This window comes from Colobus angolensis, unplaced genomic scaffold, assembly GCF_000951035.1.
Source record: "Colobus angolensis palliatus isolate OR3802 unplaced genomic scaffold, Cang.pa_1.0 Scaffold196, whole genome shotgun sequence".
Lineage (NCBI taxonomy): Eukaryota > Metazoa > Chordata > Mammalia > Primates > Cercopithecidae > Colobus > Colobus angolensis.
In genome coordinates, this window is record NW_012115110.1 from 3,747,483 (window position 1) to 3,774,976 (window position 27,494).

The 27,494-nt window shown below is 45.0% G+C and overlaps 1 protein-coding gene across 1 annotated transcript; it reads right to left on the bottom strand.

Annotated features, from left to right (window-relative positions):
• Window positions 1-8,630: 8,630 nt before the first annotated feature.
• MED10 (mediator complex subunit 10) lies at window positions 8,631-15,290 on the bottom strand. The gene is made up of 4 exons (XM_011940958.1): window positions 15,058-15,290; window positions 13,846-13,929; window positions 11,025-11,127; window positions 8,631-9,306 (listed from the first exon to the last, which is right to left on the bottom strand). Exons 1-4 carry the CDS (start codon window positions 15,177-15,179, stop codon window positions 9,208-9,210), a joined length of 408 nt encoding a protein of 135 aa, XP_011796348.1. The 5' UTR covers window positions 15,180-15,290; the 3' UTR covers window positions 8,631-9,207.
• Window positions 15,291-27,494: the final 12,204 nt, after the last annotated feature.

Genomic DNA, 27,494 nt, shown 5'->3' on the forward strand with positions numbered 1-27,494 from the left:
AAAGAAAGAAAGAAAGAAAGAAAGAAAGAAAGAAAGAAAGAAAGAAAGAAAGAAAGAAAGAAAGAAAGAAAGAAAAAGAGAAAATGAGACAGTTGCTCTGGGAACCAAGACTAGCAATCAAACTCAGTAAAAGACAGGAATAACCAAAGTGACCCTTTATTGACTGATTGCTATTGATTGGCTGATTAATTATTACCATGTCCCCGGCACCACAGAGAGTAAACATGCAAGCACATGCCTTCCTTCTATCAACACTGGGAGGTTGTTCTCCCTACTCTAGAAGTGCCCCCTGCTGAGAGAAGCCACCAGGCCATACAGCAAGGAAGGGGCCAAACTGGGCCCTAAACAGATGCCTGCCAGTTCCCCCTGCCCGGCTGGGACCATGGGCTGTAGCACAGGGTCTCCATCATCAGGCATCGCTTTGAGCTGCAGACAGGTCAGGCCTCAGGAACCCAGCCAAACCAGGTAAGGCCTACGTCGGGAGCCCCCAAATCAGGGTGGGAAGTGAAAGAGGGACTGGTGATTCAGCATGCAGCGCAGCCCATCACTGAGAAGTCCACTATCTGGCCATGGGCTGAGCAAGGGAGTCCTGGGGCTGGAAGCTTGCTGGGAACCACCTCCCAGGTCATTCGCCTGGGCTGCCAGGGCCGGGCAGTGTCTGAGCTGAAGACTCGAGTAAGCACCTGCTTACCACAATGGTGCCCAAATTCCCCAAGGCTGCAGCTCTCTACAGCATGTGCCTTTTTACCATCCCCCGCCTCATCCATCCTTGGGCGCTTATATCATTTTCCTGGGGATGCTGTAACAAATCTTCACAAGCTGAGTGGTTAAAAAGAATAGAGATGTAGTCTCTCGTGGTTCTAGAGGGGAAAAGTCTGAAACTAAGGTGTCAGCAGAGCTGTGCTCTCTCGGAAGGCTCCAGGGCAGGGTCCTCCTGGATTCTTGCAGCTTCCGGTGACCCTGGAGCTCCTTGGGGTGCCCTGGCTTGCAGGTGCATCACTTTGATCGGCCACTGTCCTCACCTGGCATGCTCTCCTGTGTGTCTCTATTTTCTCTTATAAGAACACAAGTCATTAGACTTATGGTTGACCCTAATCCAGTATGACCTCGTTTTAACTTAACTGGCTACATCAGCAAAAACCTGAGTTCCAAATGAAGTCACATTCTGAGGTTTCCGGTGGACACGATTTTGGGGGAAGCACCATTCGACCCAGTCCAGGCTCCCATCTGCAAACTTTCCCAATTGCCCTGCCTTATCCCTAAGTCCCTAAAAGACTGGATGACTACACACACACACACACACACACACACACACACACACACACACACACACAGATGCTTGCACGCAGAGCTCATAAGTATGTACATATGGATACACACATACGTGTGTATATACATTGTTGTATTGAAATGAATTAGCTCTATAACTTAGAGGTTGCCTTCTAAACAAAACTGGGAATCTGGGACTGGAAGAGGAACCAAAACAGGGTTCCATGAGGTCCCTGCTCCTAATGCAGCTCCTTGGCAGCTGGGAGAAATGGCATCTTCCATGCAGGGGTTACTGGTCACCTTGGCACCCGCGTTCCCACTCACACTCTGCCTGAACGACCATCCCAATACATTCCACTGCTCACCCCAACCAGCAATGAGTACAGCCCCAGTGATTTCAGGGTGTGACGTGCTCAGAGCTCCTGCAAGCTGAAGGTGAGACCAGCACACACAGCACGGCCCACCTAGTATCACCCGGCACGAGGCGAGTCACCTTCCCCATCTCCCTCAGTCCCCGCTCCCCTCCACCTCTAGCACATTCTGTCTGATGGAATGACCAAAGGCAGTCTGAGCAGCAGAACTCCCTCCCCCACGCCCCAGCAAAATCCAGGCTGCAGTTGGCCGACCCTGGAGACGTCCCTTCCCAGTTCGGGACCCTGGCTCCCTCTGTGAGTGGGGTGGGTCTGGGGATAAACGAGGTACCATCCCTCAAACCTGTGCACAGTGCCCGATCCAGAGTCAGTGATCAACACCTCTTCCTGGAGAACAGCGCCAGGGTCTCTCCACAGAGTTGGAGATGCTGATCTTGGGCTCCCGAGGATAATGGCAGCTGGCACTGCCCTCTGCAGTGGCGCCATCGAAGCTGCTCCATCTGTCTCCAGAGCCAAGCCCAGTGATGAGGCCAAGCCTCAGACGGCAGGATTATCAGGGCAACCACAGGGACACTGCCTAGCAGGCCTGGGCTTTGACAGGGCTCCAGAGAGTGCTAGAGGAGCTGGGTCCCCAGCTGTGTCCACCCAGGTAAGAGAACACCCCCAGACAGGTCAGCTCGGGTACCTCAACCCACATAGACTTCATGACTATTTTGGAGGAATCTTTTTTTAAGTCTCAGCTTCAGCATTTGAGTATACATGGTGTGTGCAAGCCTTCCGGTATCAAAGTGGACGGAGCACAGGGCTGTAAGTCACAGGATCCTGCTGGTCACCCGGCCCCTCCCTGATCAGCCACACGCCCGTGGCCAGTCAGCCAGCCCCGAAAGGCTGGGTTTATGTTGATACTAAAAAGTTGCCATCGAGTTTATTCAAAATTATCATGTTCTGCCTGCAAAACACCTGGATTAGCAATCGGCTTGGTGACGGAACCGCTGTGCCATTCGGTCTGCTTGTAAGCAGGGTATTCATACTTCAGAGGGCTCCAGTCTCCAAAAAACCTGCGAGAATGATGCCACCTGCATCTGTGCCAACACGGCAGTGTGCTGACGCTTCAGGTCTGTGTACAATAAATCACTGCAGCCAGACAGTCCTCAAATTAGAACTGGCCTCCTCTATATTTCCAATGCGTTTAAAATGACATGGGCACATGCACCCCATCTCTGTGTTTGCCATGCACTTACCAAAAACAAACAGCCCAGTATGTGTGTGGTTTTGAAACTGCGTGTGTATAAATGACAAGCTGGAGCTTGTGTCTGTGTCTTCCGCAGAGAACCTGTACTTACCAGCTCAGGAAGGGGGCACTGACCTCCACCTGGGAAATGAGGAAATTCAAGTCTTCCTCTGGGAGAGCGTCCTCAGGGGCTTCCTGTGACACTGCTGGGGACACAGAAATCCCCCCATGCCTCCCGCCGGCAGCCACCTATGCACACACCACTCCTGCCCCATGGTCTGGTGGTCCTGCACACTGCAGCTTGTCCTACCCTCGGAGGATCTGCACTCCCGGGGTTCTGCTGAAGCGTGTGCATGCCAGGGCCATCTGTAAAAGTTCCGGCTTTCTCAGCTGGGTGACTCCCACTGCCACCCACAGTATTTCTTCCTTATCACCAAGTCATGCCATTTGTTTCCTTTTTGTGTCATGTAGTTATTTTTCTTCCAAGAAACAGAAGAGAATCTTTTGGTACAATGAAGAAGACACACACTGCTTCTGGTTCTTGAAACACCCAGACTTACTTGTGTTATAGAATTTGAGGAATTTGAGGCCAAATGCATCCGTCAGTTTGCTCATTCATTTGTTTAATAACTGATATGTACCCACGACGTCTCAGTCACTGTGAGAAGTCCAGGGTACAGTAGTGGACAAGGCTAGTGTGGTCCAGGCTCTTAAGGAGATTACAGTCTTGAAGGTCAGATACTTCCTCCATAACTCTGAGAGTTACCTTTGATACTTACTGGATGTCAAAGGAGAGTTTGACAAACTGACCAGCCCTGGTCTGAGGTGTCAGAGAAGGTGAGATAACAGAAATGACTTTTACACTGCAACCTGAAAGCTGGGCACAGGTGAGCCAGGTAAAGAGATGAGCTATGTGGAGGTGTGGTGGACCGGGAGGATGAAATACGAGTATGACTGGAGTGAAAATAAATAAATACATACATACCTACATACATACATACATACACACACACATACATACATAAAAACAAGGAAATAGGATACTTAGGAGACTTACCGATGGCAATGATACCAGGCCAGGGGAAGAGGGAGGGACAGAAAGGAGGCAAAGATGATATGACCAGATAAAAGTTCATGCCACTTTCTGAGGCAGACACTGAGAGAGACTTGGGTGGGAAAGGTATCTGTGTAATTTTAGAGACACTGAGTTTGAGGTTCCTGGGGAATAGCAGAGAGGGAAAAAAAAAAAAAATGGAAGCTGGGTTACAGAAGTGTAGGACTCCTGTAGGCGGGGCTATAAACCTGGAATCTCGGCACAGGATGGTAACTGGTGCCAGCGGATAGATGAGCTTGCCCAGGGAGAGGGTGGGTAAGGAAAGAGGCCTCGAGGAACCCAACCCTGAACCTCTGCTGGAACATGCTGTTTAGAAGGAAAGAGAGGGCTCTCTGGAAGCTGTGCTGGTTGGAATGGGGCCTAGATTCAACATTTTAATAAGCTCCATGCTGGTTCTGCCACGGGTAGGCAGAAGTCTGCCTTGGAGAAACCCATTCAGAGAGAGCTTGGACAAGGTCGACCCTCAGCTAATGTCGATTAACAAACGTGTTTTGTAATTACATATTCGTCCGTCTTTCTGTATCAAAGGATACAGATCTTCATTCATTCATTCATTGGTTCATGTTAGTCACAGAGTAGTTATCCAGCAAATGGATGAAGCATGATTTATCTAAGCCATTGTTCATGGACATTCAAGTTATTGCCTTTTTTCCTTTATAAAATTCCGATGCAAAAATTAACACCTGCCTATTCTTCTGCTGTGTTATTTTTCTTACTTGTGAAAGAGCTCTGCAGAGCAGTTATTAAGTTCCTTGTGATACGTAATAATAAGTATTACAACTGGGCTCAGTGGCTCACACTCAGCACTTTGGGAGGCCAAGGAGGGAGGATCACTTGAGGCCAGGAGATTCAGACTAGCCTAGGCAATACAGTGAGACCTCATCTTTACAAATGAAAATAACAAACATTAGCTGGACATGGTAGTGCACACCTACAGTCCCAGCTACTCAGGAGGCTGAGGTGGGAGGATCCCTTGAGCCCAGAAATTCAAGATTACAGTGAGCTATGATTGTACCACTGCACTCCAACCTGGGCCAGAGTGAGACCCTGTCTCTATTTTAAAAAATGTTTTAAAAAAGGATCTTTCTTAGCGTTTTTGCCTTTTGAGTTTATGGTGTTTTTAGCCTTATGTTATTTATTTTTTTCTAACAGCTATATAGCTAAATGTATCGATCTTTTCCTTTGTTTAAGTTCTTAGGTTTGTGGTACATTTTAAACGTTTCATAAGTGGTACATCTGCCACCTAACGTCACCTGAGTCTTAACAGGACCAAGGACTGTATATTCTGTCAAACCCCCCTAGGGCAACTCTGTTGCTTGCACAGGTGGGTTACTTCTGTGCCGGTGAGGGCAGGAAACAGAGCAGGCTCGCCTGGCTATACAGGGCAAGCATGTGACCTCGTTTGTAGCCAGCGCCTGTATTGTCACTGACTGTAGAAATATTTTAATAAGGCATTCATACATATTTGATAGGATTCAAAAAATGGAAATAAAAAAAGAACACAGAAAACTGACAAACTATTCAGTGACAATACTGATATTCCCCAAAGATGAGCACTTCCCCTTGTAACTAACTAACACCTGGTTATTTCAGGACTTGCGCGCAATAGAGACAGGAGGTATCACAATCCTAATCAAGTGTAACTCCAATAGCTCAACTTCCAGGAATTTACCCTAAATAATAATTAAACAAGTGGAAGATGTATGGTCAAATATATTAACTTCCTATTAGTGAAGAACTGTGAAGCACACAGGTACCCAACTGGAGCTGATGAACTAAGCCCAGGAGAGTCACATGGTCTTGTGATGTGGTAGGCACAGGCCCAGCTCTCCCACTCGTTAGCTGGGTGACCTGAGCAGGCGCCTCAGGTCCCTCATCTGTAAACCTCACTGGTTTACTGTGGGAATTGAGGCAATGCATAGAAAGTGCTTTAAGCTGTGTCCAGCATGTAAATAACCACACGTCTGCTGTTAACATATTAATGGAATGCTAAATATTAAAATTATGTGGGAGGAAGTTTGAGTTGCCCAGATTTCATGGCATCCTGTTAAAAGAATGAAGGTTACCAACTCATGTGCATAGTAATAACTCCACATCTAGCTGTTCAGTGTGTGTGCGCATCTGTGCAAGAGAAGGATATCTAGATGGATGAAAATCACAATAACAATTTGGGCAGAAATATGGAGATTTTCCTAGCTCTATTTTTCAGTTTTCTGTAATGAACACTTCTGACTGTACACCCAAAAAGGTAAAGAATGTTCTAGTTCTGTGTAAAGGTGGGGCTTAATGTTTGCTTTTTCATTCTGACCCACAGAGGCAGCACAGATTATCCAGAACAGTGATACAGGTGGATTATCCAGAACAGTGATACAGGTTCAGGCCCTGTTTGAATCCGTACCTGCCGCGTGGTGGTCAGTGGTGTCCTTGGGCATAATGAAAATCAGTGGGCCCCAGGGCTGTTCGCCTGATCTGTGTCTGGAGGAAAAGGGGTGGGGAAGAGATCAGAAGCAAAGCAGGGATTGGAACGAACTGGGGGGCAGGGGTGATGTGAAGAAGCCGATTCACATTGTTGATTCCGCCCCAGGATGGCTCTCGCAATCTTTCTTTTCGCCAAAACGAGGTCTCTGAGAGGAAGGGATGAAGGCCCAGCCAGGTGTGTGCACCTGAACCCAAACTCCTCCGGATGGACAGCCCTGTAAGGCAGTGCCGGAGACAGTCACAGCATGCCTCGCCAAGTATCAGATGTGGCCTGGAACCCTCCACTGTTCTCACACTGACATGAATTGCGAGTTAAGCAGATTCCTCAGCAATTCAGAGGATTTGAAAGTGATGGGCACTTGTGACTAACAGTAATGGTAGGTGGGGTGGAAAAAGGAGACCTTCCCGTGAACTTAGGGGGCATGTGGCCTGTCACAGCATCGAAAGGCTTCAGCACCTATTAATTCCCTGGCGACCCACTGTGGTGGTGTCATCAGACACGTTGATGAGAGTTAGGAGTTCCAAGGCAGTGCATCCATATACCCAAACTTTTACTCAAAAAGACTGGTGAATATTCCAGAATAATGTGTGACAGTTACACCCACCCCCACTGGGCCTAGGTCAGCAGACTCATCATGCTGTGCAGCTATCACTGGCTGCATCTCTAGCTGAGTCACCCCCTCTTCCCAAGGCTCAGACGTCAGGATTAAAACAGCCTGATGCCACCCGAATAACTCAGTCCCAGGATACGTAGAACAGCCCCCACTACTAGCTCATCCTCCATGTTTAGAGCCCAGGAAGAGGGAACTGTGGACACGCGGGATCCACCAGGAACCAGCATAGACGGAGATGAAGCTACAGGGCTTTGGACACATTATTTAAGCCCTGATGCTCAGCGTCGACATCGGTAATATAAAGTAAGCCAGACCGCACAGGTGAGGACCAGGTGAGTTGATGCAGATGAAGTGCGTAGGAAGAGCCCAGTGAGCCACGTGCCCATATGGCCCTCGTGCAGCAGCCAACAGTCAGCATCCTGATGCCGGAAAAACAAGGCGGAACAGGGACTGCAGGCACCTGAACCTGCCAGACAGGGGACTCCCCTACTCTAGCAGAAATTCCTCCCCTTGGTAGGGGTAGGAGTCCTTTTCTGGTGCTGTTTTGGAGAGAACAGAACTGCTAATGAGGGACCAACTTCCTAAGGGGCCTGGCCCCGACTCTTGGTAAATACAACCCTCCTGGGGAGAATTCTAGACTGAGGTGCATTCCCCCCGAAACTCCAGAGTCAAAGCCCTAACCTCAGGACCTGAGAAGGCAACTGTATTTGGAGACAGGGTCTTCAAAGAAGTTAAGTTAAAAATGGGTCCTTCGGGCGGTCCTAATACCATCTCACTGGTGTTCTTAGATTCTAAAGAGGTTAGGACACACAGAAGGGACACCAGGGCTGTGACGCACACAGAGGAATGACCACGTGAGGACAAAGCGAGCAGGTCTGCAAGCCAGGGAGGCCTCGGGGAAACCCACTCTGCAGGCACCGTGAGCTTGCACTTCCAGCCTCCAGAACTGTGGGAAAATATATGTTTGTTGTTAAAACCACCCAGAATGTGGTATTTTATTCTGGCAGCCCTGGCTAGGATCAAAGCTGGTTCAGGATCATTCATAGGAGGCAAATTAATGCAGATTCCTAGGGGCCATCCTAAAGCCTGCAGCTAAATAGGTCTGAACTGGGGCCCTACGTTACAAACAAGCCTGCCCAGACCATTCTGACACAGGCCTCACTAGGGCCTCAACTCCAAGGGTGGCCCACAGGTCACAGAAACAGCACCACCTGCAGTTCACGAGAAATGCAGTTTGCACGGCCCACCGGATCTGTGAATCCCAACCTGCAGGTTCACAGAATCCCCTTGGGATCTGTAAGCACACTTTGAAGCTGAAACACAGCACTGCAGGGCGCCTTTCGAGTGTCAATAAATTGGTGTTCTATGGCACCTAGGAAAGGGGTTGTAGAAAAAACTGGAATTCAGCATTTTGCTTTAGCTTTTCCTTCCTAAATGCCCGGAGAACAAATTTTCTTATGAATATTACCAACCCTCTGGGAAAGTAATAATTAACTGTTTACAAGACACATTGTACTATATTATAAAAATATTACAAAAATAATTACATGGAATAAGCCACATACTTAGTTTATTATACGCATGTCTAATTGAAATCCACGAAAACAGTTACATTCAAAACATTCTTTATGCACTAAACTTGAAAATGTAAAATATAATACCAATTTAAGTATTTTCCCACATTAAACCAATTTTTCTTTTTCTAAAAAAATTTCTCCTAGTCGTTTTAACTTTCTGACACCATAATAAAATAGAACAGAAAGAGTACATTAAAAGAAAAATTTTAGGTAGAATGTTGTAAAACTTTTAATTTGCCCATCATATTTAACATTTCCAAGCCTATTTTCCTGCGCCTCACCTGCCCGCAGAGAGAATGATCCCCACAGTCACGAGGGGTCAGCACTCTGAGAGCCAGTTGACACCAGACAAGCTGCTGGAACAGCTGGGGCACAGCTCCACCTCTCCTCCAGCCCCTCCGTCCCATGAGGCCAAACAATGAGGACAGAGGTGCTGAGGGGTGTGTCCAGGGCCCAGTCCCACATCAGCAGGAAGGTGGCGTCAGTGCTCGCAGTCCCAGCCTCACGCCGCATTGCAGTCATGGGGGATCTTCACACAGGGAGGGTGAGCTAGTTAAGAAGGCAGGTGATCCTCCCCCCGGATGCTTCGATACTTAGCCATGTCTTCCGGAAATACTTTAGAAAGTTCTTGAATCAACAGGCTTTTAAATTTCTACAAAGAAAATACATTATCAAAGGAGCTCTTCACATCAACACTCCAATAACTATTTAAAATATGCCTTCTGAAGTTTAAACACATGGCCCACTAAGCAATACAGGGCCACGGGACTGACCTGAGACTTCCACTGGTCTCAGAGAGGAAATGACACCAACGGCGACATAAGCAAAAGGAAGCGACACTGCACAGCCCCAGACATCACCACCAGCAGCATGATTCTGTACTGCCCAAAAGCACCAGTGTGACAGAGCCTGCTGGAACTGTAAGCTACGTCCCTTGTGGCCCAGTGGCTGTGTTCACATGGAGAGAGATGCTTCTGCTGGCAAATATAATTCTCACTCGGCTTTGCCAAGTGAAACAGAATAATCAAAACCATTGGCCCTTGCTACTGATAAGGAGTGCACTAGGCCCTGAAGGTGACACTGGACTCAACAACTCCTCAATCCCAAATGGACAAAACAGAGATGAGGCTGTGGGCACCGTAAGAACAACTATGACAAAACGCTACTTCTGATGTGTGCTGTTTACCACTAGGAGGGGATCACCTGGATGGGATTCTGGAAGGCCTGTGACCTGCCTGTGACTAGACAGATCTCCTTCTGACAGCTCCTCCCCTTGCTCCTCCACTCGGCCAGAGCGCCAAGAGGCCACTGTGTGACCATCCCTGCCTGCACACATTAGCCATGGCTGAGCACATGTGTCCTAGTCTGGCAACAGGCATCAGTGGGAACAGAACACTCACGTCCTCTGTGATCCTGGAGCTCAAGCAGCTGACAGAGAAGACAGAACAAACAGAAAAAGCAAAATTAAAAGGTAAATCTTGACCAGCATTCTCAAGGAAAGAAGCTTTAGAAAAGGCTGGTCCCAAAGGCCTCTTTGAGGAGCTGAAATCATCTGAGACTGGAAGAATAGAGTCGCCTGTGCAAAGAGAACATGGAAGAGCTCCAGGCGGAGAAAATGGCAGGAGAAAAGAACACAAATGAAAGAGTTGGATGTATTCCAGAATTGAAAACCAGGCCGGCGTGGATGGCCGGGAGGAGGAAGGGGCACGTGGTGTGAGCCGGGAGGAGAGGCAGGCAGGGGTCCCTGCCACACATGGCAATAGTCGCACGGCGCCAACAGAAATGAGTGGCTGCTAAGTCAAAATAAACAAAACACCAATTTGAATTACATTTGAGTCAATTTAAGAAAAAATTATACATTAATGTCCAAGTGCAGAGAGTTCTCTATATCTCATCAAGGCAAAGAAAAACTAAGTGATCTGGAGAATTTCATGACAGTGGATATGGTAAAAAGAAGTGTGGAGGTCAGAAGCTGGACAAAGAGAAAAATCAGTATTCAAGAATCCTCTAAACCAAAGAACAACGACTACAGAGAAAGCCTTCAACAGTTGGAATTACTACGAAAATAGGAAGTATCAATGCAATAAAAGTGCATCTTAAAAAAATGAAAATGATCACAGCCAGTGAGAACTAGCAATCACAAAAATTATCCTGGATTTTCTTAAGAGTAAGATTATGTATGCTTTTTATGCTATTACACAGCTGATATCTAATTTTACTTACTGCCTATTACACAATTCAGAAATCTCAATGTGTAAAGTTATGAAAGTCAATATTCTAGCAAGTATGGAAAAAAATGAGTCTCTTAACCACATTTCACTGAGAAGGCATCTCTTCCCAGTGTATTTCTGACACTCCTTAGAGTCTTACCTTCATGGTGTCGATCTTGCCTTTAACTTGCTCATTTTTAGCTAGAGCCCTCTCCAGGCACTCTTTGGTGTAGAGCTGGGGGTTTCGACCTTGATCTATATATCTGGAAACATGATACATTTCAGTTAGCATTCCCATGACTGACACCTATTCTCACAGCTTTCTGAAAGATATGGGGGAAAAAAGGTCAGGTATATATAACTGCACATGGCCTTGTTAAGTCAAAACTGAGTGTAGGAACCAGGGGAATTAAGATTCCCTCATTTACACAAGTACAGATAATCAGATTTCATTACTTCTGATAATATGAACAGCTCATAAAATCAAGTAATGATCACTTACAAACCCAAGCATGCTTCACAAGCCATACCACTTTACATATGTTTAGCATTTGCACTTTTCAAAATTCGTTCATGCAATGTATTACCTTTTTGATCCTTAGAGCAGCTTGTATGGTAAGGCAACTCTTGATAAAAGAAAAAACTAAATGAGATCCAGGGGTTTGGGCCTGGGTGACACAGGAGGACCCTGTTGCGATGCAGCCTCCACTCTAGGTCAGCCCCGCTGCTTGGCAAAGCCCCTCCTCCTCTGTGGAGGAGCTTCAGGGGAAAGGAAAGGAGAACTACAAGCACAACAGCCCCAGCCCTGACGGCCCCAAGATCATTTTACAAACCGTTCCACTGCTTTCAAAAGAAGAGGAGGCTTGATATACCACTTTACTAAATACACCTAAGTAACTTAAATATAACAGAGACATTCTGGCCAATTATTTCTAAACAGTATAAAACTGTTACTTAGAATTTTTTGACATTTCCCCCAGACATTATCTTCAGTATCCTGAAGATTCAATTAAACATACTACCTAGATCAATATCTATATTTTACCAAGAGCAGGCCACCTGCCTATTTCTGTACCCTAAAGAAATCCTTATCATTCAACTAAATTGAATCATTCATTATTTAAAAAACAAAAAACAAAAACTGAAAACTAACTCTACTTTCGTTTTTTATAATTGAGGCCAAAAATACATAATCACTTCAGAACAAAGATATCATTAGGTTATTACTAATGGTATAAAACGTAGCCTTGATAGACAGCAAAAGATAAAAACATCACAAGTTCTAGAAATTCTATTTCATTTCAGTGTTTTTGAAATAATGTCATGTGGCAAAATTACAGTTAATTCTAAACAAAACCTATCCATTTCTCAAGAAAAACCTGACAGGCTCACAGAATAAGGTTAACCATGTCAGCTGACGATCATTTCTTCAACACCACGGACATCCTGCTCAGACTTGGTTCTTTGGAGACCCAAGGGTGAACCCACTCCTGCCCACACACATAGTCCTGGAGATAAGGGCCAAGCTCCTTTCATCTTAGCTAAAGACACAGTTGGTGTATATGAAAACGTACATGCTGCAAAGGCCACTGGGACCTGGGAATTCCTTCCACATTGGGTAGACATCGACCATCGATTTGCAGATTAAACTCCCAGCATCTGCTCTGTATTAGGGCTCACTGGCATACTCTTCCTGATACCCCAGGTCAATCTCATCCATACCTGTGCCTAGCACTTCCCTCTGCCCTTAAGCAATCTGTTCACATCAGTCTCCATTTGTTCTGCTTCAGAAGACACAGTAGTTACTTGCCACTTGTCACTATATGCATCCCCTGCACTCATAATCAGAAAAGCACAAAAGAGGACGCTCTGTATTCCTGGACTCAGAAAGCCAAAGCCAAGAGTCTGGAGCTGTCTCAGGTGCAAGACCTTCATCCCACCTGAAGTCAGAGACCTCAGTGGTGCCCACTGAGCACAGGTAAGGAACATGTGGCAAAGTCATCAGCAGGTGAGCAGAAGATCAGAGACCAAGAAAACTACCTCTGTGCCCTGTCTTTGTAGGCACTATAGCTAGAACTTGTACCTGACCTTTTGGGATGGAAAACAACCATAACTCTTTCCCTTTACGGCTCAAGGAAATCTAGTGATTTACATTTGCAGTTTTGCTGCAAGAAATACTAGAATGTTCTTGCTGTTCCAAGCCAGCACCACCAAGGAGAGGCTGCTCTGCACTGGTCAAGAAAGTATGAGTCCGGGGGTTTTGTCTGAACTCTGACACTTACTAGGTAAACAACCTATTGCAGTTACTTATCAGCTCCTTCACGTGTGAAATCAGAGATGTGACCAAATCAATGTGATAAAATCTGGATTTCAAAAACCTAAAAGCTTATTCCTGTATGTGTTCTCAGGACTATTACTAAGATAGGTGCACACAACTCTCCCACAGAAAACAGTGAGCAGCCTCCCCAAACACGCGTAGAATAAAAACCCTTTCTTTCCTCCTTCAACAGAACAGGTATTTTCATCTCTTAGAACTAGCACTCCACCGGCAGTTCGGGAACATCAGACCAGACTGCTTTTCAGGTTGCTTCTGGCTGCCATTTTTAAAAAACGTACAATATAGCTCTCATAAGAATTTTCACCTCTTAAGGACAAAAGGAAGTTCTGTGGCTGTTCTTCAGCCTAAGCAGGATTTTGAGAACCTATGATGTTTTCCACATATTTAATAAGCTTTTTGTACATGTAACTTTTTTTCAACAATACAATATTAAGGAGATACTTTTTTTAGTTTTGTAATCCCATTAGAACGTTTCCATGAGGGCAGGTATTTTTGTCGATTTTTTTTCCACTGGCACATCCCCAGCACCCAGACTGTGCCTACCACACGGCAGGCACTCAAATGTCAGTGATGAAGAAGTCACGATACCACACCACAACTGAACAAGATTTATACCCAAGACCAATACAAGAATGTTACTTACTCAAAAACTTCTAACGGTACAGTAATATCATGAAGCTGCTGTCTGCACTTATCAATATCCTGTAAGCCAGTAACGATAAAATTCCTGGGGGAAAGGCAGAAACACAGGCGTCTGGTTAATTTCACTTGGCAGCATAAGCACCACCCACAGAGCTACCCAGCCAACTGCGGCTCCACACAAGTTCTACTCACACCTGTGCGGGTTACACGCGGCTCTCACCTCTTTGGTTAGCTACAGGATTCCTAGGACACGGTTACAGTTACAGAATACCCTTACGTATTTGTTACTTTCCTTCTCAACTAGAAACTTCCAGTAAGGGGGATGGAGAAGGAACCTGGTGAAAAATATGAACCTTCTCTCCAAAACAACTACCTGACTGTGCATATGACTGTGTGTGCGGTTTCAGCGAACACATGGGGCAGCGGACTATACTCAAAGTCTGAGGGAAGCAAAGCCATCCTGTCTGGTTTAGCTTCCTCTCCTCTCTGGAGCCTTCCTACACAGGCAGACTGGCCTGGCTATTCCCAGCTGGGTATGGAACCTCGGCTGCAACATTTTCTATGTCCGCGTCCCACAGAAAGCCCTTCTCGAAAGTGCTGTACTTGCATTTGCCTGTTCTCCATCCCAGGGCCTAGCACCATGAGCAGCACAAGGCTGGTGCCAAGAAATAATAATAATAAATGTCTGCAACTTTTCTCAGCACCACCTCCCCCCCAGTTCCTCCACTATCAGGCCTATGCAGCAGGTGGCTTCGGAGCCTCACCTTCTGAGGCCTAGTTTAGGGCGCGCACTCACTGTGGAGCCTGCCTCCCTTCTAGGGACAGGGACTGAATTCCCAGAAGAGCTCCGGGAGGAAAAGGCTGGGAGGGGGTTACAAATGAGAGGGGAGACGCTAGAAAAGAAAGCATGATTCACTTGATAGGGAAACGCAAAATATATCATATGGCCATGATTACGTCTCCAAAGGGGCCTCAAAGAGGTTCCTCTAACGCAAACTGGGAAGGAGGCGGTTGGCAACAGGCGGCAGCGTGGGCCCCGCCCTCTGATCACAGCCAGGAAAGGCGCCCCGGGCTCCGAGACCAGACCAGAGGGCTGGCGGGGCAGGAGCAGCGGTCAGGCTCGGCTCTGGCTCCCTACATGTCCGCTCCCCCCAGCATACACTGCCGGGCCAAGGCCCTGGGGAGACGCCGGCAACCTCGGGCCGCCACTCACAGCTTCTGGTTGAGCCCGGCCTGGCTGCTAGGCTGGAAGTCACTGACGATGATGCCGAGCTGCCGAATGTTCTCCACGAACTTCTCCAGGTGCTCCTCTAGGTGGTCAAACTTCTCCGCCATCGTCTCGGCGCGACCCCCGCCCACAGAATCTCAACCAGCACCGCCGCAGGCGGGGCCCTTCGCTCCCACTTCCTGCTTCCGTCCGGACAGATACGACTTCCGTTTCCTCTGGGGGCGAGCGGGAGAGCTCTTGGGGGCGGAGCCTGGTTAGCGAGACGAGCGTGTTGGGGGCGGGGCCTAAGTGCGGGGCGGGGCGGGCTTTCCGGGATGCTGTATGGATACCGGAGGAGGTTTCGGCGCGCATCGGGGCGAGTACTAACTGCTTGCACTCACATCAGATCTGTCTCGGTCATGGGAGAAGTTGAAGACTTCGTGGAATGCAGCATCTTCAAGCAACACACACATGGATGAAAATCCTAAAGTTTGCATGAAGGACCAATAACGGTAGTCTCCCTGCCCCTCTACCAGAACTCTTGGAATCAGCGCCGGCGTGCCTCCTTTCCGCTATGTAATCGGCGGCCACTTCCCCTAGCTCTTGCTGCTAACCATGCTTCCCGGACACCTGCTGCCTTCCTAGGTCAGGGTCTCACCTCCTCGGGCCAATTCTGACCAAACAGCACCCTATGGGGTTGCCCTGTCTCTGAAAATAACCTCCCCTTCTTCACAAAGCTTTTAATAGATCAGTTCACTCTTATGTTTAAGAAACGAAACTTTTCTGCCGGATCTCCTGTGATAGCTGGTATCTCCTCCAGCCTGTTTGAGTTCCTCAAGTCATTTCTTCTTTTACTGAATGTATTTGTGGCCTGTACTTTTCAGTGCCTAGAAACAGGCAAAGTGAGGGAGCTCCTTTTCTAGATGAATCTCCAGAGCCTCTGTCAGCTGTGACCAGAAATGGAAACCCAGACAAGGTAAGGGACTTGCCAAACTTATGGAATCAGGGCACTCCAGTTGGTATGATAGGCTGGGCTGATACACAGAAATGTTACATAAAATACTTCTCTCCTGATTTAACAACAATTAACTTTAGGGAATTATAAAACGAGGTGGAGGCTGGGCATAGTGGCTCATGCCTGTAATCCCAGAACTTTGGAAGGCCATGGCAGATGGATCACCTGAGGTGAGGAGTTTGAGACCAGCCTGACCAATATGGAGAAACCCCGTCTCTACTACAAATACAAAAATTAGTCGGATGTGGTGGCGTGCACCTGTAGTCCCAGCTACTCGGGAGGCTGAGACAGGAGAATTGCTTGAACTCAGGAGGCAGAGGTTACAGTAAGCCGAGATCATACCACTGCACTCCAGCCTGGGCAACAGAGCAAGACTCAAAAAAAAAAGAAAAGGTAGAAATAAAATACTGGACAAATAAAAATTTTTTAAAGTTATTAGGGAGAGGTAGCGACATGGAGTGAATAGCCTTTCTCAATTTCATAAGTAAGAAAGAGATAGATAATTGATGAAACTTAGACTTTGGTAAGTATTTATTTTAAAAACTTAAGGGTATCTCTTTGTTAGTATATATAATTCCCAAACTAGTAGAGAGGAGGAAGGGAATAAAGAAAACACAATCAACTCAATAGAAGGCAAGAAAACGAGGGAATAAAGAAACAAAGAACAAGCATGGAAAATAAAATGCACAAAATAAAGTGCAAAAATTAAAGGCACACAACTCAATAGCAAAAAAAAAAAGAAGAAATTTAAAAATGGGCAAAGGACCTGAACAGAAACCTTTCAAAAGAAGACATAAAAATGAGCAGCGAAAATGCTCAGCATCACATATCATCAGGGAAGTACAAATTAAAAGCATAATGAGATGTCACCTTACACTGTTAGAAGGGCTATGATCAAAAAGACCAAAGATAATGGGTGTTGGTGAAAATGTGGAGGAAAGGGAACCCTTGTAAACTGTTGATGGGAATGTAAATTAGTGCAGCCCTTAAGGAAAATAGTATGGAAGTTTCCCAATACTCTAAAAACAGAATTACCATATGATCCAGCGGTCCTACTTCTGAGTATATACTGTGAACCCCGAATATCTGAGACAGGTCTCAGTTAATTTAGAAAGTTTACTTTGCCAAAATTGAGGACGCATACTCGTGACACAGCCTCAGGAGGTCTGGATGACATGGGCCCAAGGTAGTCAGGGCACAGCTTGGTTTTATACATTTTAGGGAAACATGAGACATAAATCAATATATGTAAGGTATACATTGGTTCTGTCCAGAAAGGCGGGAAAAGTCAAAGCAGGGAGGGGGCTTCCAGGTCACTGGTAGGTGAAAGACAAATAGTTACATTATTTTGAGTTTCTGATTTGCCTTTCCAAAGGAGGCAATCAAATATGCACCGATCTCAGTGAGCAAAGTGATCACTTTGAATAGAATGGGAGGCAGGTTGTCCCTGAGCATTTTCCAGCATGACTTTTCCCTTTAGCTTAGTGATTTGGAAGCCCCAAAATTTATTTTACAGTATGCAAAGGAATTGAAATCACTGTGTCAAAGAGATATCTCTGTTTCCAGAAAGAGGTCCCAATCCAGACCCCAAGAGAGAGTTCTTGGATCTTGTGCAAGAAGGAATTCAGGGTGAGTCCATATCGTAAAGTAAAAATTCGTAAAATAAAGGAATAAAGAATGCCTACTCCATAGGCCGGGGGACCCCCTAGGGCTACTGGTTGCACACTGTTATGGTTATTTCTTGATTGTACGCTAAACAAGTGGTGGCTTATTTATGCCTCCCCTCTTTAGACCATATAGGGTAACTTCCTGACAGGCCATAGCATTTGTAAACTCTCACAGCGCTGGTAGGAGTATAGCAGTGGGAACTTGCTGGTGGGAGTATAGCAGTGAGAACTCGTTGCCATGTTGGTTTTGGTGGGGTTTAACTGCCTTCTTTATGGCAGACTGTTTTATCAGCAAGGTCTTTATGGCCTGTATTTGGTGCTGACCTCCTATCTCATCTTGTGACTTAGAATGCCTAACCATCTGGGAATGCAGCCCAGTAGTTTTCAGCCTTATTTTACCCAGCCCCTATTCAAGACAGAGTTGCTCTGGCAGTTGTCAAAGGCCACTGACATCTGTACCATGTAAAAATAGACAATTATTATTTGTTAATTAAAAATAAAATTAAATAAAAGTGTATCATGAACTGCATTCCCTGTCATTACATATGTGTCTTCCCCACTAAAAACATACGTTAGTGAACACAGTAAATGTTAACAGATTTAACTGTTTGTTCAAAGGATCCACACTCAGATTAGAATCAAATTGGAAGCGTTTTGTTGTTGTTTTAATCTAGCTATGTTGCTTTTCAAAGGCACACCAAAAACAAACTTATAGACAGGTTGAAAATAAAGAGGTAATCCCAGCACTTTGGGAGGCCGAGACGGGCGGATCACGATGTCAGGAGATCGAGACCATCCTGGCTAACCCGGTGAAACCCCGTCTCTACTAAAAAATACAAAAAACTAGCCGGGCGAGGTGGCGGATGCCTGTAGTCTCAGCTACTCCAGAGGCTGAGGCAGGAGAATGGTGTAAACCCGGGAGGCGGAGCTTGCAGTGAGCTGAGATCTGGCCACTGCACTCCAGCACTCCAGCCCGGGAGACAGAGCGAGACTCCGTCTCAAAAAAAAATAAAAAATAAAAAATAAAGAGGTAGGATAGAATAATATATGGCAGGCCACCAAAAGAAAGTTGTTAGTGCATATAAAAATTAATAAAGAAACACTAAAATGATGCTTTTATTTATTTATTTATTTTTATTTTTATTTTTTCTTTTTTGAGATGGAGTCTCGCTCTGTCGCCCAGGCTGGAGTGCAGTGGTGCGATCTCAGCTCACTGCAAGCTCCGCCTCCCGGGTTCAGGCCATTCTCCTGCCTCAGCCTCCTGAGTAGCTGCGACTACAGGCTCCCACCACCAAGCCTGGCGAATTTTTTTGTATTTTTAGTAGAGATGGGGTTTCACCGTGTTAGTCAGGATGGTCTCAATCTCCTGACCTTGTGATCCGCCTGCCTTGGCCTCCCAAAGTGCTGGGATTACAGGTATGAGCCACTGCCCCTGGCCAAAAAAGATGCTTTTAATGGTAAAGAGAAGACTCATTAAAGATGGAATACTATTAACCTATAAGAAACTGACAACATAGTCCCATAATATCTAGCACACAAATTGACAAAATATGAGGAAATATTCAAAATCCGTAATGATTACAGGGGATTTGGACTTCCTCTATCAGGAAACAATAAATCAAGCAGGCCAAAAAGCATAGAAGAATATGGAAGATTTAAATAATATATCAAGAATTGTGATCTGTGAAAAACAGTGACCCTTGTAGAATAGATTGTTTCCAAGCATATTTGAAATACTTACAAAAACTTGACCATTCACTAGACCACAAAGAAAGTTTCCGCAAACTCAAATTCTATCACATAGACCAGATTTTCTGACCTCAATCTAATTACAGTAGAAATTTATGAATTTATTCATTTTCTACACATACATACATATTTGAAAATCAAAACACACTCTAAATAATTCATGAGTGTACATGCATCTGAGCATGGGCAAGACCCAGTTACGTCTGTTGTCCTCATCTGATTGTTAATAGCACTCTTCCACTCACTGTCAAACGTGCTTGATACATTACGTGGACATCCTATTTAAAAGGAAAATTATAAAACATTTGGAATTAAATGACAAGAATTCCTTGTCAAACTTCTGCTTTGCTCCTGAAGTAATAATTTGAGGGAAAACAGCCTGGAAATAATAAACTGGGGTTTCAACTCAAAGAATAGGAATCATCAAAAGGGAAATCACAGGCACCAAAAAATACAGAAAAAGGAGTGACAAAGACACACTGATGAAAATGAAAACTATTGCATTAGTTTTCTGTCTAGCTGCATTAGAAGCTGGAAAGATAAAAATGAAGAAAAGTTGATTGTTGAAAAGATGAGTCAAATAGATACACTTCTGGCAAGTCTCGTCAGAGAAGAAGAAAAGAAAGGAGCTAAAAGAGAAAAACATACAGTATTATAAATGAGTGAGGGTGAACCTATGTGTTCATAATTTTGAAAGCTTGGAAAATATAAACAATTTTCTAGGAAACTACCAAAAATTAACTTAAGAAAAATAAACAATTAGAATCGTTCCTAGTCTTTCAATAAACTGGCCAGTAGGCAAAAATCTCTTTCAAAGATAGAAGGGACATAAGCTCTGACAGTTTTTTACGCTAATTCTTTAAAAATCAAACATTAAAGAACAAATCATTTCAAACTTACCCAGATACTTTCAGAGACTAGAAAAAGAAGAAATACCTCCCAGCTCATTTTGAAAGAGTGGTATAACTTTTATATGAAAATCATCAAGGACAATGCAAGAAAATATAGGTCAATCTTCCTTATGAAAGTAGATACAAAAGTATTAAATACTATCAGAATTAGATCAGTTGTCATGCATCAGGCATCTATTGCTGTATCTCCAACCACGCCAAAACTTAATGGCTTAAAACAACCTCAGTCCTTCATTTTACCCACAAATCAGCAATGTGGCCTGTGCATGGCATTCACAGCTTCTCTCTGCTCTGTGTCACATGGGCCGAGGTGGCTTCACTGGAGGCTGAAGGACCTACTTTCACAATGGCTCATTCAGCTGGGCTGTGGGCTGGAGACCACACTTCCCCTCCACGTGGGTGTGTCCCTGGGATTTGGGAGCTTCCTTCCTGACCGTGGCAGGTGCCAAGAACACAGAGCTCAGGAGAAGCAGGTGAAAGCAGCACCACCTCTTATGACCTTGCCTGGGAAGTCCCCCAACAGCCAGGGCACATTTAGATCCCCAGGGAGAGAACATAACCTGTCCTCCCTGTGGAAGAAGTAAGAAGTCACATTGCTAGATGAGCAGGTGAGATGAGAGACCTCGTTGAAGCTGTGAACACCAAGTATCTGAGACAGACAGGTCTCAGTCAATTTAGGAAGTTTATTTTGCCAAAGTTAAAGACACGCGCCTCTGACACAGCCTCAGAAGGTCCTGACAACATGGGCCCAAGGGCACAGCTTGGTTTTATACTTTTTAGGGAGACATCAGACATCAAATTGGTTCCACCCGGAAAGCCAGGACAACTAGAAGCAGGGAAGCGGCTTCCAGGTCTTAGGCAGGTGAGAGACAAAAGGCTGCATTCTTTTGAGTTTCTGATTAGCCTTTCCAAAGGAGGCAATCAGATATGCATTTATCTCAGTGACCAGAGGGCAACTTTGAGCTCTATGTGTCCTTTGTCCACAGGGAAATTCCTTGTGAGGGAGGTATGTCGCTTTTTAATCTTAGTAGCAACTTTTTTAGGAATAGAATGGGAGGCAGGTTTGCCCTAAGCAGTTCCCAGCTTGGCTTTTTCCTTTGGCTTAGTGATTCACAGGTCCCAAGATTTATTTTCTTTTCACAAAGCTGTTTTTGAAAAATACAACCTGTCGCCCATCATATTGGGAAAAAAGTTATGATCCATTGTGCTTTTCCTAGGATTGCATGAATTATGAAATATCATAACATCCATTATTATAACAGTCTGTTAAGGATTAAAGGACATAAAATACCTCAGGTAGATTTTTTAAGTAGACACTGGATATTAAAATTGAACCCAAATCATGATGTAAAAATAAAAAAGAGGCCGGGCGCAGTGGCTCACGTTTGTAATCCCAGCACTTTGGGAGGCCGAGGCAGGCGGATCACGAGGTCAAGAGATCAACGCCATCCTGGCCAACATAACGAAACCCCATCTCTACTAAAAATACAAAAATTAGCTGGACATAGTGGCATGAACCTGTAGTCCCAGCTACTTGGGAGGCTGAGGCAGGAGAATCGTTTGAACCCAGGAGGCGCAGGCTACAGTGAGCCGAGATCGCACCACTGCACTCCAGCCTGGTGACAGAGCGAGACTCCATCTCAATAAAATTAAATTAAATTAAATTAAATTAAATTAAATTAAATAGAAACCTTTGAGAAAACTAAGAATAGAAAAGAACTTTCTAAACCTGATGAAAGATGTTTTATCTACTAAGAACTAGAGAAAGCACCCGACTCAGTAGTGAAACTTCAGGAACGTGTTTGTTAAAGTCCTGGACACAGCTGGAACCTTCGCTGTCACTGCAGAGCAGACGCGGGCCGGTGCAAACACAGTCCCCGGAGTAGCACTCAGCTGCGTCTCGGTCCTCCCTCTTGTCTGCCTTTTGCGACATTTTTGTGCCTCCTGAAATATCATTAACATTCCCGGGCATTTTATGCCTTAGCTTCCCGGCTATATTTTATATTTCCAGCATTCCAGGACAGGCATCTAATCTCACAGATGCCCTAGAGCCCCAGACATAGGAACTAGCTCAATAAACGGCTTTGGACTACCTGAAGGCTGAGGAGAAAGGAGACAGAGGGAGGGGCAGAAGGAAACCCAAGGCTGCCTGTTTCCTTCCGTGATGTAACTACCTGGGAAGTCCTTTTCTGTGGGCTGGAGCCTAGCAGCCCTGTGCTTGCCAAATCACGTAGAAAAGCAGGTGCTTCTGTGTTTCTGGGTCTGGGGAAGTTGTTTCTGCTGCCTCCTGCACAGGTGGATGGAGTCCACGGCAAGGCCACCCCAGGTTGCTCTCCAATGCCGCTGCCCTCACCCTCCTCCACCCTGCCTGGTTACCTCTCTTTGTGTCCATGATCATCAAGCCCTTTGTATTATTAGTTCCGTAGGGGTGGTAACAAAATACCACAAACCCATGACTTACGCAACAGGAATTCATCAGCCTGAGAGCAAGGTGTCGGCCACGCTGGTTTCTTCCAAGGCCACGGCGGAGAACCTGTTCCAGGCCTCTCTCCCGGCTGCTGGTGGTTGCTGGCAGTGGTTGGTGTTACCGGACTGGCAGAAGCCTCCTCTGCATGTCCAGCATCACGCAGTGTTCTCCCTGTGTGCATCTCTGTGGCCAAATTTCCCCTTTTCACGAGAACGCCAGTTGGTTTGGATTAGAGACCACCCTGAGGACTGAACTTTTTCACTGAATTACCTCTGTGAAGATGCCATCTCCAAATCAGGTTGCGTTCGGAGGCACTGGGGGACAGGACTCCAACATATCTTTTTTTGAGGGGACAGAACTCAACTGTAACACCCCTCCTTCTCTGCTCAAGACCAGCAGCACTTGTCTGTATTGTGATCGTGGAATGGTTACTTCAGGACCAGGTCATAACGAGCATAATGATGGTGTTGGTCCCTGTGATTAACCATCAGCTCCAGTTTCTAAAGCACTCATCTCCCAGTTGTCCACAATGACTACTCCAGTGACGATTGTTCTCTGCTAAACCGAAAGCATCCCAAGCCCACTTAAACCTACTTGAGGCCAGGTGCAGTGGCTCACGCCTGTAATCCCAGCACTTTGGGAGTCCGAGGCAGACAAATCACAAGGTCAAGAGATCAAGACCATCCTGGCCAACATGGTGAAACCCTGTCTCTACTAAAAATACAAAAATTAGCCGGGTGTGGTGGCAGGTGCCTGTAATTCCAGCTACTTAGGAGGCTGAAGCAAGAGAATCACTTGAACCCAAGAGGCAGAGGTTGCAGTGAGCCGAGATCGTGCCACTGCACTCCAGCCTGGAGACAGAGCAAGACTCTGTCTCAGAAAAGAAAAGAAAAAAACCTACATTGAGATTCTCCCTTTTACTCAAACAGCTAAGTAATGGTTGCTTTCCCTTTATTTAGCAACGTAAATACTGTTGGCTTGTTTGTAAGAAACATTTTAACATTTCAACACTCCAGGCTCCAAATGTAAATGAAATTAGGTTGGAAAATTCCAGTAAGTCAGAAGGTCGGCCAGGAAGCCGTGTGCAGAAAGCCTACAGAGCATTGCTGACTATAGATTTTGTCGCCTTGTTTTCCCTCCAAAGTTGACATGAGCTGCCACTAGGAAATTTCCTTACTTGTGATACTTTGTGACCTTGAAATCTGAAGGCTGTTTTTTCCCTTCTTCTTTACCTTTTCTTTTTTTTTCAATTCACACTATTCCTGCTCCATCAGCACCCAAAGCCCTTAGTGGTGTCATTTGGAACATGTTTTGTCATTCATTCTAATTTATTCTAAGGAGCCAGATTCAGCTTAAGTTTAAAAAAAAAAATGCAGCTCTCCTACCCAGAGGAAGAAACAGCTGGTTTCTGCTTCTCACTTTGAAGATTTTCAGCACATTAGTAGTTCTAGCAGAAGGGAAGATTTGCAACTCTGTTGTTTGATGATGATGGTGATGATGATGATGATGGTCACGATCATACTGAGGACAATATCTGCCATTTTGGAACACATTTTATGGATTATAGACTGTCTCATTTATTCTTCATAACCCTAAAGGAAGCTACTATAATTTGAAACATACATAGTGAAATGTAAGCCAAAAAAGTTTCCCTAAATACAGAATTGGGAGACAGAATAATTTCGTCTGATAGAAAATGCTGACGTTGTTTTTCCTCAAGAGCCACGTTGACACATGAATGTTCAAATAAATTAGGTTTCCCATTCACCCTATTAGATTCACATACCAATGAGAGTGCCTGACTTGTGCAATAAAAAATTAGAAATTGTGTCTTTTTTTTTATGCTAACGAACATTGAGAAGCAGTAAGATTTCTCTTCTTTTCTGTTTTCCTTTCTATGGAATATTTGCAGCTGTACCTGGAATTCTGTGTGATGTGATCAAATTTTAAAAAGTAAAAAGATGAGATTACACTAATAGAGATTGGCATGTGACCCAATCAGCAAATGGAAGTATGCAGTTGACTTCCACTATCGGGTTTTTTGTTTGTTTGTTTGTTTACAAATTGTCACAAGCTCAAAAGAGAGGGCAGGACAGCATTACAGAAATAGGGATAAGATAAGACATCTAACTCCTTAGCAAATTGTACACACAAGCATAGAAATACAAACTTTTCTAGGCTGCATAGCAACTTCACCCTCCTGGGTCTTTCGGCACACGGTGTAAGCCCTGTTATCTCACAGCATTTTGTAAAAATTAATGACATTCAGCTGAAGTCTAAGTTTGTCTTAAACACTCCAAAGAGAAATGAGCTATGCTCAATTTGTCTTCTCAAATATGCTCTTCTCATTGTGGATGACCCAGAAAACAAAGTCTTACCTTGCAGAAAATCCTGGTGCACGCAGGCCTGGAACACCTGCTCCGGTTCTGATCAAGAAAGACAGATAACCAGGAAGCTGTCCGGCAGAAATCATCTGAAATAAGCAAAAATAAAGCAGCTTTTTCAGAAAACTAAGTAAAAATATATGAAAATTCTTCATTATGGAGGATGGAAGCTCAGAGGGGACATGACTGACATCTGCACAGCTTTGAACAAAGACCTGTCTATTAACACCCAAGACAAGAGAACTGGCTCACCTCCTTCACTTTATAGAAGGTGGCTGTAGTTTTGTTAGTCTACATCCTCTGAGGAGCAGATCCCAAGATGGGATTAAACAAGAACTTTCTTAGAATAAATACATGTGAAAGAAAAAGGAAACCAGCACGGCTGGAAGAACCATCAGAACAAAATGCAGGTCTGATCCCAAAAGAAGGGAGGGAGAGAGGGAGGGAAGGAAGGAGAGAGGGAGGGAGGGAGGAAGCAAAGGGAGTCTAGAAGCATCTTAGACCATGGTACAGTTCTAAGGAGTGTTTGATAAGACCACTGAGAAGCCCTTAAACCAAAATCCCTCACCAGCAGAGTCCCTAGGAATGGACAAACCTTAGCCTTCCTGCATCACTCCCTCAGTCATTGGCTGAGCAACCCATGGGGGCAAAAAGTACAATAGATTTCAAAGGAGAGCACTAGGGCCCTTGGCTAACTCTGCCCTTATCGACGGAGATCTGAAAGATGCATTCTCGTGGGTGCCACATTAGGATAAGCAACAATGATGATGATGATGATTGATGATGATGATGATGATGCCATTTATTGACAACCTATCCAAATCCAAGGATTGTACTAGGTATTTTATATATATTAAACATAATTATCAAGAACAATCCCCCCCCCAGGCTGGGTATGATTGCTCCCCATTTTCTCATGAATAAATTGGAACTTGGGTAAATATTTTGCCAAGAAAGGGTGTAGAGGTGACTATCTGATCCTTCAGGCTTCATATTCTTACCACAGCAAACAAATGAGACAATTTTTGCTTCTGCAGTAAGAAATAATGAGTTCACTGAACTTATTAAGCCAAAAAGTTGAGTGGTGGGTTTGGGCAGGGGGGTTTGTTTTTACAATATAATTTTTTTTTACAATATAAATAAATGCAGCATTCATTCTACTTAATTCATAAGTGACAGTGTTTGAAACTAGAGCCATTGTACTTTCCCACCAAGGAAATCATGACCACATCGAGCCCTCAGTGACCCCAAATAGCATTTCTTATGTCCTCCTGGCTGTCTAAAATGGAGCTCAGGTATGGCCAGGAAGGGACGCAGCCCCAGTACTTCTTTGGTATAGGACTTTGGGCCATTTCTAGAATTGCCTTGGTCTTCAGTGAGATGGAGCAGGGACTCCTCCTAGGGGCCTGCAGGTCACCCCCTGCCCAACATAGAAATAAAGAAAACTCATAAGTTCCTTCCTGAAAAATTCCAGGCACCTAGCTCGCCCTGAAAAATAAACAACTGAATAAACAAAAAGATAATAGTAGCTTAAAACAGTAGCCAAAAAAGTTAGTCAGGAGATATGTTATTCCCTATAAAAACTAAAAATAGCACCTTAACATATGTCCCTGAGTTATTTTTCAAAAACCTGAACCCCCACCAAACAGATTTGCTAACACATAGACCTCAAATTAAGGGAAAGTAACAACTAAACTCTGGCTACTGTTCTTTGTTCTAAATTTCTTCCTAAGGGACCTGGGAGACGTCATACCCACAAGCTAGAGCTATCGGTTTGGTGCAAAAGTACTTGCAGTTTTGTTGTTTTGTTTTGTTTTGTTACTGTTACTTTCAAAGGCAAAACCTGCAATTTTGCACCAATCTAATAACATTGTTTTCTGCTGATCCCACATTTTAGACAAACCTTTGCCTCCTTAGCCAATCACAAATCAGAAATCTTTAAATCCACCTATACCCTGTGGGCCCCCAACTTCGAGTTGTCCTACCTTTTTAGGTCAAACCAACGTATTGTCTCCACATATGAATTCATGACTTTACCTGTAACCTCTGCCTCCACGTTGTTAAAAACCCTTGCCTATGAGCCATCTGGGAGTTTGGGTCTTACACATGAGATACCTGATTTTCCTTGCTTGGGGCCCTACGTAAACACCTCGCTTTCTCTCGCTACTATCCCAACATCAGTTTTCACTTCACTGCGCCCAGTGAGCAGATCCCAGCTGGATTCCCTTACATCAGATTTCTCCCCCTGGA

Bases quoted from the DNA above. Each gene is read 5' to 3' on its own strand.
- MED10 (XM_011940958.1), bottom strand. From the start codon at position 15,179: ATGGCGGAGAAGTTTGACCACCTAGAGGAGCACCTGGAGAAGTTCGTG. The intron at 13,930-15,057 runs GTGAGTGGCGGC...CCTTTCCCCCAG, and splicing joins GCCGGGCTCAACCAGAAGCT to GAATTTTATCGTTACTGGCT. The intron at 11,128-13,845 runs GTAAGTAACATT...TCATGTTTCCAG, and splicing joins GTACCGTTAGAAGTTTTTGA to ATATATAGATCAAGGTCGAA.